This window comes from Macaca nemestrina, chromosome 6 (genome assembly GCF_043159975.1).
Source record: "Macaca nemestrina isolate mMacNem1 chromosome 6, mMacNem.hap1, whole genome shotgun sequence".
NCBI lineage: Eukaryota > Metazoa > Chordata > Mammalia > Primates > Cercopithecidae > Macaca > Macaca nemestrina.
Genome location: NC_092130.1, coordinates 48,454,719 through 48,467,352, shown reverse-complemented (window position 1 = coordinate 48,467,352; position 12,634 = coordinate 48,454,719). Strand labels below are relative to the sequence as shown.

At 46.7% G+C, this 12,634-nt stretch overlaps 1 protein-coding gene across 9 annotated transcripts in view; it reads right to left on the bottom strand.

Annotated features, from left to right (window-relative positions):
• Positions 1-12,634, bottom strand: part of LOC105467194 (acyl-CoA synthetase long chain family member 6) — a 62,549-nt gene that overhangs the window by 17,078 nt on the left and 32,837 nt on the right. For 5 of the 9 annotated variants that reach the window (XM_011716673.2, XM_011716676.2, XM_071098494.1 and 2 more), the window contains exons 10-17: positions 10,576-10,649; positions 8,828-8,905; positions 7,203-7,337; positions 6,658-6,792; positions 5,182-5,277; positions 3,751-3,823; positions 1,576-1,664; positions 40-156 (exon numbers count right to left, since the gene is read on the bottom strand). In XM_011716673.2, the coding sequence (XP_011714975.1) occupies positions 40-156; positions 1,576-1,664; positions 3,751-3,823; positions 5,182-5,277; positions 6,658-6,792; positions 7,203-7,337; positions 8,828-8,905; positions 10,576-10,649 (797 nt within the window). Of the gene's footprint in view, positions 1-39; positions 157-1,575; positions 1,665-3,750; positions 3,824-5,181; positions 5,278-6,657; positions 6,793-7,202; positions 7,338-8,692; positions 8,771-8,827; positions 8,906-10,575; positions 10,650-12,634 lie in introns of all 9 variants that reach the window. The other 4 variants (XM_011716674.2, XM_011716677.2, XM_071098495.1 and 1 more) reach the window with 2 other exon arrangements.

Below are 12,634 nucleotides of genomic sequence, written 5' to 3'. Positions count from 1 at the left end.
CCAAAATGTTTGGAGCTCCATGGTTCCAAACGTACACACCGGCAGCCATTTTCCGATGTCTCCAGTGTGAAGCCAGCCATCGCTGTCCAGGGCCTCCTTCGTCCTGTCTGGATCTTTCAAGTAGCCTTTGAACACATTTGGTCCTCTCACACATATCTATGGGACAAAAACCATGGCTTCTCTCAGCCACAGCATGAGGAATGAGGAGATGGGAAGCTGTCTCCAGGCATACGGAGATAAGGTGCACTATCCATCAGGAAAGCCACTGTGGATATGGCAGGGATGGAAACAGAGGACGAGGAACAGCCTGCAGCTGTCTGAACTGTCTCCTGCCTTCTGTCAAGCAACATCCTCCCCATCTTTCCCCGCTGCCCTGGCCACCCTAGGCCTTTGTCATCTCTTCTCCCTCAGGAGCCCTCTGGCCTTGGCCACATGCTGCTCTGTGACACTTGATGGGGATTCATCACAGATATTGCTGGCTGGCTGATTCTACCAGGGATGCTTCAGCCCCCTGCTCCATTAGCAGGCAGTCATTCCCACTCACTCCCATGGAATGAACAAGTACAGGCCAGCTCTATCTACTCCATCTGGCCTATTTGTAAAGGGTCATATTTCTGCTGGGACAAATCACACAGCAGTAGGCCATGACACAGTTAGGGGAAAAAATGAATTTTTACAAAAGTTTGGGGCTAGGCATGATGGCTAGCACCTGTAATCTCAGTGCTTTGGGAAGCCGAGGCAGGAAGGATTGCTTGAGGCCAGGAGTTTAAGACCAGCCTGGGCAACACAGCAAGACCCAGTCTCTACAAAAAAAATTGAAAAGTTATCTTGGCATGGTGACACGTGCCTGTGGTCCTAGCTACTTGAGAGACTGAAGCAGGAGAGCTGCTTGAGCCCAGGAGTTTGAGGCTATGGTCTTGAGTTCAGTGGACTATGTCCACGCCACTGCACTCCAGCCTGGGTGACAGAGCAAGGCCTTGTCTCTACTAAAAAATTAATTAATTAAGGACCGGACACGGTGGCTCACGCCTATAATCCCAGCACTTTGGGAGGCCGAGGTGGGTGGATCACGAGGTCAGGAGATCGAGACCATCCTGGCTAACCCGGTGAAACCCCGTCTCTACTAAAAATATGAAAAAAAGTAGCCAGGCATGGTGGTGGTGCCTGTAGTCCCACCTACTCAGGAGGCTGAGGCAGGAGAATGGCATGAACCCAGGAGGCAGAGGTTGCAGTGAGCCGAGATCGCGCCACTGCACTCCAGCCCAGACGACAGAGCGAGACTCCATCTCAAAAAAAAAAAAAAAAAAAAAAAAAAAAAAAAAAAAATTAATTAATTAATTTAAAAGTCTGGGAATTCCAAATCTTGATTTAGACCAGCTCAGTCCCAGCACTGGCTCTTGGTTGCCTCATAAACAGGAGAGGAGATGCTGAGTTGAGCTGAGTCAAATTAATCAGTAGTTTAAAATGACTTTATACACAAGGCAAAAGGAAAATCATTCCATCCCTACTGTTCTTGTTTGTTTTTACTCACTACACGTAGCAGCCACAGGCATGAATGGCTAAATCCTTGTTTACCTCTCCCTCTCCTTTGCAGGCCCAATAGTTCAGTTCCTCAACATCAACGAGCTTGATATGATTGCAGGGAAGCGGTGCCCCTACGTGCCCTGGAACACCGGAGCAAGATGGCATTTGTTAGTGTTCAGATCCGTTTTAGCACTGAAGATGTTCCCAGCCCCTTAAAATCTCTGAGTGGCCAAAGTGGGGAATTATGGATGGAAAGTAACACACCTTTAAAGGGGCATTTGTTACTGGCAAGTGTTGGTAATAAAACAAAGTTCTGGAGAAAGCAAAGGCCAACCTCTGCCTAGGCATTTGTTTTACATCTGATTCTTAATGAGCAGGACAGGCACACCTGGCTCAGCACCAACATGCACAGGGTCCTGGGGGCGGGGGCACCAACCACAGGGTCAAGATTTTTGACAACAGTGCCCACATTACATCATTTTCCCCATTGTCAGATCACACGTCTTGGTTTGGGGATCATAAAATATAGCAAGCACTGCTTTTCCTCTAGCCACCAGACTGTTGATTAATGTGCTGGAAATCTAGAAATCGTAAGCTGTGGTTTCTGATTCAGTGGGTTTGGAATGGGACCTGAGATTCGACATTTCTTACAGGCACCAAGGTGATGCTGCTGCTGGTCCCACACCACATGTTGAATAACAAACATATGGAAAGCTGGGATGAAGAAACTTGCCCCATGAAAATAAGACTCCAAATTCTCTTGGTCAAATTTACCACAAAATTACATCTAAGTCATTTTTCTAGTGATTGTGGTTGTTAGATAATTCACAGGCAAGTTGGAGAGGTTTTAAGCAGATGCTAGCCAAGGTCCTGAAAGAAAATTGAGCCACCTATATGAAAAATGAGACTTACCACCTTGGTTTCTCTTTTAAAAGAGAGGCTGTCAAATCTTTGACAATACTATTCAAATATATCTATCCTCATACACAAAAGCCTTTTCAAGTCTTATGGTAAGAGTCAAGTGAAAAATGGAAAAACCTCGGCAGTGTTTACATAGGAAAATGTAAAGGATGACTTGAGAGGGAAGAGATACATGTCCAAAAGGAAGGGATACATGAGGGTAGATACTGGAAGAATCTGCTGTAAATCTGGTGGGTAATCCATGGGCTGCCTACTACAGACCTGCTTCCCCTTTTGCTGAAAACCACTCAGCAAAAGAATCCTTCAGGATACTGACTTCCTGTCCAAGCCTGGGGCCACTCTTTGTACTTAAGTTTGCTCAACTACAAACTGGAAAATTTTAGGATGATGTGCATGTGAAAGAAATATACTGTTTAATGCAATATTAATTTCAGAGTACCTTGAGATAGTCAGCAGAAACCAGATAGGTGGATTTTAAACCGAAATCATATTTGGCCAAGGTAAGTATAGAAGCATTTTTTCCTTAGTCCTGTCTTTTGAAATTGTGGTTGAATAAAGCCTATTTTGTAAATAAATTATTTAATCACTTTGCTACTGGCAGATCCCACAGGAACCACCTTTGGAGATCTTTTTTTTTTTTGTCATAGGTTTTAGTATTTTCCTATTTCTTTTATAGATAAAGAGAAATTATGCACAAAAGAAGTAATAGATCACAAGATACAACTCTGGATGGAAAAATGTTTATAATATCAGTATATTGGATTTTTATAGATTCTAGATACTACATGGCCTTGCTTACAGTATTTTAGAAAGAAGGAAGCAGGCTATGAATTGGACATGATGTGTAAAGGAGAGGCAGGTTCATATTGGCCAGGGTACTGTTTCTTAAAGGGCTATTTTAGAGACCCTTTGAAAACTACGTTCTCCTGTGATATCAATGTCTCAAAGGTAGCAGCAACCTCAAAAAGGAACAGCTCTCATCCACACCCTCATTCTAAGGAGATTCATCCTTCAGGGCCAAGTGGAAGCATGGCTGTAGTGGGTAGCCCATGGATTACTCACCAAATTTACACCAGATTCTTCCAGTATGCTAAGGATGAATAAAAAAGGGAAAAACCTCAACAGTGGTTACAGATTCACAATGTCACGGCCCAGACATAACCACCATTAATGTTTTTCTTCTCTCTCTTTTGCTTTTTTCCTAAGTACCCGTGCAAATTTACTTTCCATGAGGGAGTTTTAGAGCTGGCTGCTTTTACTCCACAGTGCCTTGCAAGCCAGTCTCACATCTCTAGCCTGTCCTACCTGAGGTCCAGTCGCCAGGTGTGGTGAAGGTACATCCAGCTGTGCACTCAGTTTGGCCATAACCTTCATAAACCTTCAAACAAAACACAGAAGCCACACTGTGGGCACACACCCTCCAAGAGCTGACTGGCCGCCCCTTTCATACAGCTAACCTCCCACTGAGAGCATCTGACTGCTTCATGATCAGGGAGGTGGAGGGAGGGAGGTGCTCTGGAGGTAGATAACTCCAGGTGAAGCTGAACACAGACAAGAAGCACGGCCACATTCTCTTGGAAGAAGTGCTATTTTTCTTTTTTTTTTTTTTCTTTTGAGATGGAGTCTCACTCTGTCACCCAGGCTGGAGTGCAATGGCACGATCTTGACTCACTGCAAGCTCTGCCTCCCGGGTTCATGCCATTCTCCTGCCTCAGCCCCCCGAGAGCTGGGACTACGGGCGCCCACCACCACGTCCAGGTAATTTTTTTTGTTTTTAGTAGAGATGGGGTTTCATCGTATTAGCCAGGATGGTCTCGATCTCCTGACCTCGTGATCCACCCACCTCGGCCTCCCAAAGTGCTGGGATTACAGATGTGAGAAGTGCTATTTTTATCACAGACACTTAGTAGATAAGGTTATATAGTTTAAGGTAAAGATTTCTGACCTATTTTCAACCACTGGATCTACTTTTCATCTGGATAATAATGAATTAAAGGTAAACATTTTAAAATCTACTTTGTGTTTTATTTTGGCTCCATAAGCTATTCCCCTCCAGAGCCCCACCTGTTTGCATGAATACACCATGTGGAAGTGTCCGGCTTTAGAAGTGGTCAGGCCATGCTGATGTGGAATAGGAGTACGGTGAATAAAGACTAAGGCTTCTAGAGCAGAAAAATTTAAGCATGCACAATTATGAAAAAGATGGGTCTACTTTACTTAAAATCTGTCAGCCACAACCACATTATGATACGCTACATATATAGAAACTTAATAAATATAAGTTGAATGGAAAATGAAAAAATAAATCTTTAGAGATGACAAAACATAACAGATCAAATAACACATAAATGGGCTTTCTCCCTTGTTCTCCTTTTCTGGGTTGCAAGATATTTTGCAGGCTGAAGAAGGTAGAGATGCAGCATAGGTGTGATACAGATTCTCCAGCACATTGATGATCTATCTATGGTTTGTCTAATCCCTTTTGCCCTTTGTGAAAAACTTCCAAAGGTCCAGATAAAAGAATTTCCCAGAGTGGATAAACTTGGGTTTTCCAGAATGTGGCAATGCCATCCTGGCTTTCACTGGCTCTGAGTTTTTTCCTCCTCAGAGGAGGGAGCTTTTATCTCACAAAAATCTTGCCCCCTGGTTCTTTCTCTGAGCAGTAGAGGGTATAGTAGTTTTCCTGCCCTAACGTACTTCCTGCTGTTCCCAAGGGAGGACACACAATGACAATACCTGGCACCCTAGAGCTGCCCGGAGAAATCCCAGAACTGTTGGTGATGCGGGGGCTGCTCCAGTAACGATCATCCGCACACACCCACCAAGACTGGCCTGTGGGAAGAGAGAAGAGCTGCCGAATTTTGTGATGTCTGAGATGGTGTCCAGCCCATGTGGGTTTCATCCAAGGTCAACATCCAACAATTGGGTCCTACCTGGATGCTAGGGCTGGTATCAGAAAGAAGGCCTGAGGTTGTACAACACATGAGCTGAGGAAATTCCTTCCCTTTCCTAATGATAAACACAGTCAGCTCTGTAACTCAATCCACCATAGGGCCAATTATTTTATGCCTTTTGAGATAAGTACCATTAGTCTGGATGGCATTCTATAATATTGGTTCTTCTTCCTTCCTTAAAATACACAGCTGTTCCCTCACTCTCCCATCATTGGCAAGAATCCAAAACAATTACTTAGGACAATTTCTTCCAATTTCCATTTTAATGGCATTGCCTTTTTTCACGTATAAATCAATACCATGCTTTATTTACTATACTGCTGAGGACAAAGAATACTTGAAACACTTTGTTTATGTAAGTTGAGCCAAGATATTTTATATATTAATTTTTTTTTTTTTTTTTTTTTTTTGAGACGGAGTCTCGCTTTGTCGCCCAGACTGGAGTGCAGTGGCGCGATCTCGGCTCACTGCAAGCTCCGCCTCCTGGGTTTACGCCATTCTCCTGCCTCAGCCTCCTGAGTAGCTGGGACTACAGGCGCCCGCCACCGCGCCCGGCTAATTTTTTTGTATTTTTAGTAGAGACGGGGTTTCACCGTGGTCTCGATCTCCTGACCTTGTGATCCGCCCGCCTCGGCCTCCCAAAGTGCTGGGATTACAGGCGTGAGCCACCGCGCCCGGCCAATATTAATTTTCATAACTAAAAATAGAGTAGCAATAAAAAATGTATAATGCTACTAATTAACTACAGATTCCTTGGATAATGCAGAGCTTGAAAACTTTTGAGGAGGTACAGAAATGAGTAATTCAAGATTGGTCTTGTGTGGGAGATATTAAAGGGACAGAACACAGGAAAGAAAAAGAAGATTTTGAACCATTTGGCTAGAACCATGCTGCTGGAAAGCCACCATGGCCAGGATTACAGGGAGGGGCAAGAGAACCTTCAGGGCCCAGGAGCTTCTCAGTGGAGCACTGACCTGACTACCCAATGGCAAAGCCACATTGTTGCCTGTGGAGATCAAGGGACCTACTATCCACAGTAGGTTTTCTTCTTGCTCATCTCAAATGTAACGTATCTCCAAAAATCAAAAATGTTTAAGTTTAAAACTTCAATTATAGCTTAAGCTTTGATTTCATGAGCAAATGAGTTATTATTTCACACAATTACAGGGCACTGGGGGATGAACTTCTCCAGTTCTCCTGTAAGGTCACCCGTTAGATACTTAGGTGACCCTCTACAATCACTTGTTCATTTTCTTACCTGAATCTTATTAAAGAAGAGTTCATCCCAGATACTATCATTCCTGATGATTCCACTCCGCACCTCGGCCTGCTTACGCTTTGCTGCAAACTCCAGGAGCCAGCGCTTTAATGGTGTGTTTGCCTGGCTGAAGATCTGAGGAACACAAGTTGGAAGCAGCTGTCAGGGCCTGAATGTCTCAATTCTAGACATATCCCCCAGGAATAAGGCCCAGACTGGCCAGAAGAGAAGCCATGTTCCATTTTGCCCCTGCAGGAGGTCACTGAATGTATGACATTGAGCTGAAGGTTAACATTGCCAGGGTCCAGGCATGTTGTGAAGATGGAAGTTCCTGGAAAAAAAAAATCTCTCCCACAGGGGTTTTTGGAGAATAGGAAGAAAACAGGAGAAGGAAGAATGAGAAAGAGTCAGGAACTACAAGAGAGGAAGCAAGTTCTAGGACCTGGTGGTGGAGGCATTGAAAGCCTGCCTGGGGCTCCAGACCCTGTCCAAACAAGCAAATATGCAGCCCCTCAGCCTGGCTGAAGACTCCCTGCAGAGCTCACCTTGTCATACATCCGGTTCAGCAGTCGTGGGACCACAGGGAAGATGGTGGGGCATAGAGCCTTCATGTCATCTGAGAGGAGGCGGATGTCTCCCTGGAAGAAGCCAACGCGCCCTCCGTGGCAATAGACGACAGACTGGAAGGACAGGACAGGAAGGGAGGAGTCCCTTAGGGTGGTCACTACTGGCTATAGTCCAAAGCTGTCCAAAGTGCTGCCCTACATGGAGGGCACCCATGACCCCCTGACCCAGCTCTGGCCGCTGCCATGAGACACTGAAGAATGCTATCTGAGGTGACCCCCACCCCCTACCTTCCAACTAAGTCCCACTCAGGCACAGGGAGATGAAGCAGAAGATGGAGAGGAATCCTGAGCCTCTGGGAGATGCCAAAGCAGCCATTCTCACTGGTATGTGCCCCCTCACCTACTCCCAAACCCTGGGCATGGGCCTCCCTGGGGACTCAGGTCTTTGAGATGAACTACAGCCTACTAATGGGTCTGCTCTAGGTCTTAGAGTCGTTGGATTTCTCCAGGGAATTCTGGGAAGGTGAATGTGTGTAGGTCCCATGAGTACTGGAGATGTTGCTGAAGTTGGCTGTGTGTGCTGTTTAGTGGGAGGCCAAGGGGGAGCCCCTGACTGGTTCCTAATGGGACTAGGAGTATGCCAGGAGCCTTATATATACCCCTTTCTTTAATGCTCATAACAACCCTATAAGGGAAGTGGCATTTCTACAGGTGAGGAACACAAAGCTCAGAGAGGTTACATGACTTGCCCAGGGTCACAAAACTAATTTACAGTAATTGCTGGCATTGAATCCAGGTCTGGAAAGCTGGAAAGCATGCTCTCCAGATGCCAGGGCCTTACCTGCACTATTATATAAGATCTCTTCCAAGGCAAAATGGGAAAGTCCTAGAAGACACAGTTTTTTCATACGCTGGTCCCTTGAGTGACACATATATGGAGAATTCCTTGTCTCCACAATCACATATGGATTCCTCCTCCCGCTCCCTCTGTACTTCCACAAGGCCTGTCTCAGGGCCAGCCTCAGGTCAATCCCCATCTGCAGCCTGAGGAGCCATGCCAGTTTCATTCCCCAACTTTACTCTATTGTTTTCTCTTTTAGGAGTCTGTGAATTGTAAAAGTTACGGAACATAAGTGTTTTGGTCATAAATGGAGCTGTACTGCACAGAGCTTGAATGGTAAAGCACTTCTGAAAAGCTGCAATGCTCTCTGAGAAGATGCTATCAGCTGGGGTGTCTCTCAGCTGAGTGTGTCCATGGGTAAGACAGGGCAGGCCTGGGGGCTTCCCTGGAACAATGCTCCCAGGAGGGACAGGTGGGGTGGCTAAGGTCCTCTGAGCCCTCTGACCCCTATGGTACCTTCTGAGGACAGGGCAGTTTGGTCCTACTTCATGCCACCAGTGACAAGTGACACCCACTAGGGTCATGGGTTCTAGGCACAGAGTGTGCCTCCCTGATGCCAGGGCCTTACCTGCACCATTCGCTCAAACATGTGTGCTAAAGGCAAATAGGAAATGTGCACATCCGCACAAGTGGGAGCCCACTGACTCTGTAAGAAAAAAGAAGGAGCCCAGGCAAGGCCCCGTCAGTCAGGTGGGCGTCTTACCTGGATTACTCTCTCAAACATGTGAGCCAGAGGCAGGAAGGAGATGAGCACATCGTCCTGTCTCGGAAAGATCACTTTCTGCAGGCGACGGGCATGGGAGACAGAAAGGAAAGAAACACTGACAGGAAGACGACAAGAGAATCATAAAACAATAAAGAGAAAATGGTCCTGGAGGGCAAACAGGAAGAGAGGGAGGGGAATGGGAGTGGTGAGGACAGAGAGAGGTGAGATGAAAGAGAGAAGAAATGAGAGAGAGAGGGAAAGAGAGAGGGAGGGGGAAGGTGCAGAAAGAAGAGAGACAGAGAGACAGGGCAGCATAGGAAGCGGAGTATTAGGTCGCAGCGTCAGTGGGTCTAGGTTATCTGCAGAAGCAAAGAGCCAAATGAAGCACACAGAAACCAGCAGAATGGGCTCCGCAGGGAAGTCTCCTCTTAGAGGGCCTGCCCCTCACTTGCAGTCAGTCGATGCCAGCCCGGCTCTCTCCCCTTCCTCTCCACACCTGCAGGACCTGCCCCACACCCCATTTCTCCAGGCTCCCTGGGCCACCTGGGCAGGGATTCAGAAGGTCTTGGCTAGTCAGCACTTTCTAGTCCTTGCAGAGAAAGGGGCCCAGAGACTCCCAAGTCTATGCAACTGTGGCTGGGGTACGAGCCCCAGCCAGAGGAGGAGACAAGGCCAAACCCCAAACAGTGGCTGAGCCTGGCCTCACAAGCCATCCCTGGAGCCAGGGCCTTAAAGAATACTGACAGGGAGCCCTGCTGTGCCCCGCCAGCAAAGGGAGGGCCCAGGACACATCTCACAGATGGGACTGACCCTAGGGACAGGGGCTACTCCAGCCAGGAGAGCCCTGTACAAGGTTTGGGATCCGGGTGGGCTGTGCCTCCAGGCACTCTCCTCTGCTGGACTTCCCTGCTCTCCACCCCTTTGCAGAGGCCTTCACTCTCCTGTGCTGGCTTTTGGGCCAGCTTGGGCAAACCTTGCTCCTGACCTGGGCTCAGCCAGCAACTGTCTCTCACAGTTTTCTACTAAAATAAATTGTCTTTCACAGTTTTCTACTAAGTGTTTGGGGCACACACTCCATAATGTCATCTGCCATGAACGTGGAGAGTGACTTTCTCCACAGCGGAGAAAAAGCCAAACTTTTTTGAAAAGATACACTCCTTTATGCTGAAGGAAACTGCAGGACATACTCACCACTTGTGGGAAAAGTCCTCCTTTGTTAGCCAGTTATAAAATGCTAACATGTTTTAGTCAGGCCAAGATATCAAAGCTTTTTTAATTTTAGATTTACCTTTAAGTACAGCCTTATAAATTAGCAGTTGCCGTTGTTTCTCAGACTCTAGTAGTCCTTAAACACAAAATGACTGAATTAAACCCTGACCTTCGAAAAACAAGTTATTAAGGATTACTTTCTAAATAAAGGTACACACAAAACCATAGCTATATCAATTTTCTAAGTTCTTTGAAGTTAGAAAGGAAAAATAGGTTTGCATGCTTTTCTTTCTGGGATCTTAGTACTCCCAGAAATCAACTGAATATTTATCGTATATGGATCATTTCAGTATTTGGAGTGAAAAGTGATGGTAAAAGTGGGGTTGTTCTAATAAGGACAGAAACTCCTGCCTGTGAATGGCAGCCCAGATTACATCACGAAAAAAATAAAAAGAAAACAAACAAGTAAAAAAAATTCTCTGAGGCTTGAGGTTGTCCTCAAGAGACACCTGCAACAGTAATTCTACTTTATTCACCTCTGTCACTTTCAGAAAGCCTGAGAAATCAGCCACCACGTTCCCATGGGTGAGCATCGCACCTTTTGGGTTCCCTATAAAAAGAAAGCAAGAAGTCAAATTAGTTGGAAACTCAAGGGCCACTTCTTGAAAACAGTGCCCAAGTTGGCAGTCCCAGACACCCAGGCTGTCCACCCAAGCCTCTGGCCTTTGTCTTCAGCCACCTTTAGACTTACAGGCAGATGAATGCTGCTTCAGGGCCTGCCATCCTATAGACATAGCCTACCATTAGGCTCCCAGCCGCATGGGACCAGGAGGCAGGTGACATGGCTGCACAGGTGGGGTGCCTCAAGGCCTGAAGGGTGAACTGCTTGTGGTCTGTGCCTTATCCTCTCCGGTCTCCCTTCAGGAGGAGAGGCTCTCAGCCCCCAGTCCCCTTACGTACAGCAAGGGCTCTGTACTACTCCCTGGGCCTGAGCGGGGCTGATCTCCTGAGTCCAGCAGCCAACTCTGGTGGCAGAGGACTTCTCTGCTGCATTTGGCACCTGGAAAGGCCCCAGGCTCAGGCCAGGCTGGAGATCCAGAGGGCTGGGCAGCCCTTCCTGCCTGCTCCTTGGCAGAAATGGGACACAAATATTCTTGCTTTGTTTTGATATGACCTTTCACTACTGCTCGTGAGGCCTGGTTCTCTGGGCCCTTGAGGAAGCCAGGGACTGCTAGGATGACTCAGAGGATAGAAGTGGCTAGGGATCCCAGGCACAGAAGGCTGGGAAGGGTGGCCAGCTTGGCCACCATTTCCTGTCAGAGTGGATACAATCCCAAAGTTCCTGCTGGACAGATCTGACAGGGCTTAAATCCTAGCCTTGCCACTCACTGCCAGCATAACACTGGCAAGCCACTGTTCCTCTCTGTTTCCTTACCTATAAGATAGGGACAGTAATGCCCACCTCACAGGCTTCTATAAGATCTAAAGATATAATCCAGGTATGAAAGATGTTAAATTAGTTTCCACTGAGGCAGCCAAAGATGTTAAATCAGATGTTTCCACTGAGGCAGCAGATACAATAGCTGCAAAACACGAAAGTGAGGGGCCAGACTACAAGCAGAATCTACCCAGGAGACATCAAATAAGCCAACATGTTAACTTTGCAACCCTCACCCTGAATGAGGCAATAAAAGGGCTGAGTAGAGACTAAGAGAGTGTTGTACTCAATGCCCCTGAATTGCTCACTTTAAAATGGTTGATTTTATGCTATGTGAAATTTGCCTCAAAGAGAGGGTGGGGGGAGAGACAGACTGACAGAGAGAGAGAGAGAGAGAGAGAGAAAGAGAGAGAGAGAGAATTGTTTTATCTTTGGAGACAGCTACACTGAGTCATAGCCCATCAAAAGGGGAGGAATGAAGGGTCCTCTCTCCCAATCCCAACCTAACACCCAGGCTAACTCAGCCCCTAATGGGACCACTTAAAGTGCCTGATTGTGCTCCCTGCAGCTGGGGGGCCAATGAGAAAGATGAAGAAGACTGTGGTTGTAAAAATAAAAAAAAAAAATAATCCCAGGGAGTCTGGATATGGAGTCTACAGAAGGAACATCAGTCTCAGAGAGCAGTGGTGGGAATGGTGGGGTGCAATAAGTCTTATCCACGAGACCAGTTTGCCAGAGCAAAAGGACCATCGCCCATAAGGGGAGACAATCAAGAGTACACCAGAGGCAGAAGCTGAAGTGGAGAAGGCAGCAGACAACCCAAGGAAGGGCACTGCCTAGATCAAGAGTGCTCATGAAGGCAGCTATCAAGCAGAGGGAGTTTTAGATATTTGCCCAAAACCATCTTTCAACTTTCATATTCCACTTATTTATTCTCCCACCCCACTTCAAACCTGGTAAGAGAGGGCAGAAACCTCTGTTAGCAAGCTGGGGGAGAAGGAAAAACATCAGAGAGGAACAGAGGAGAGGAGGACCGTGCCCTCCTTACCAAGACTGCAGCCAGCCCTCGCTTGGGAGAGGAAGGAGTCTCCGTGAAGTGTACTGATTCCTATTTTGGACTGATACTTGTAATTCTGAATTAAGACTGTGTTTGTGAC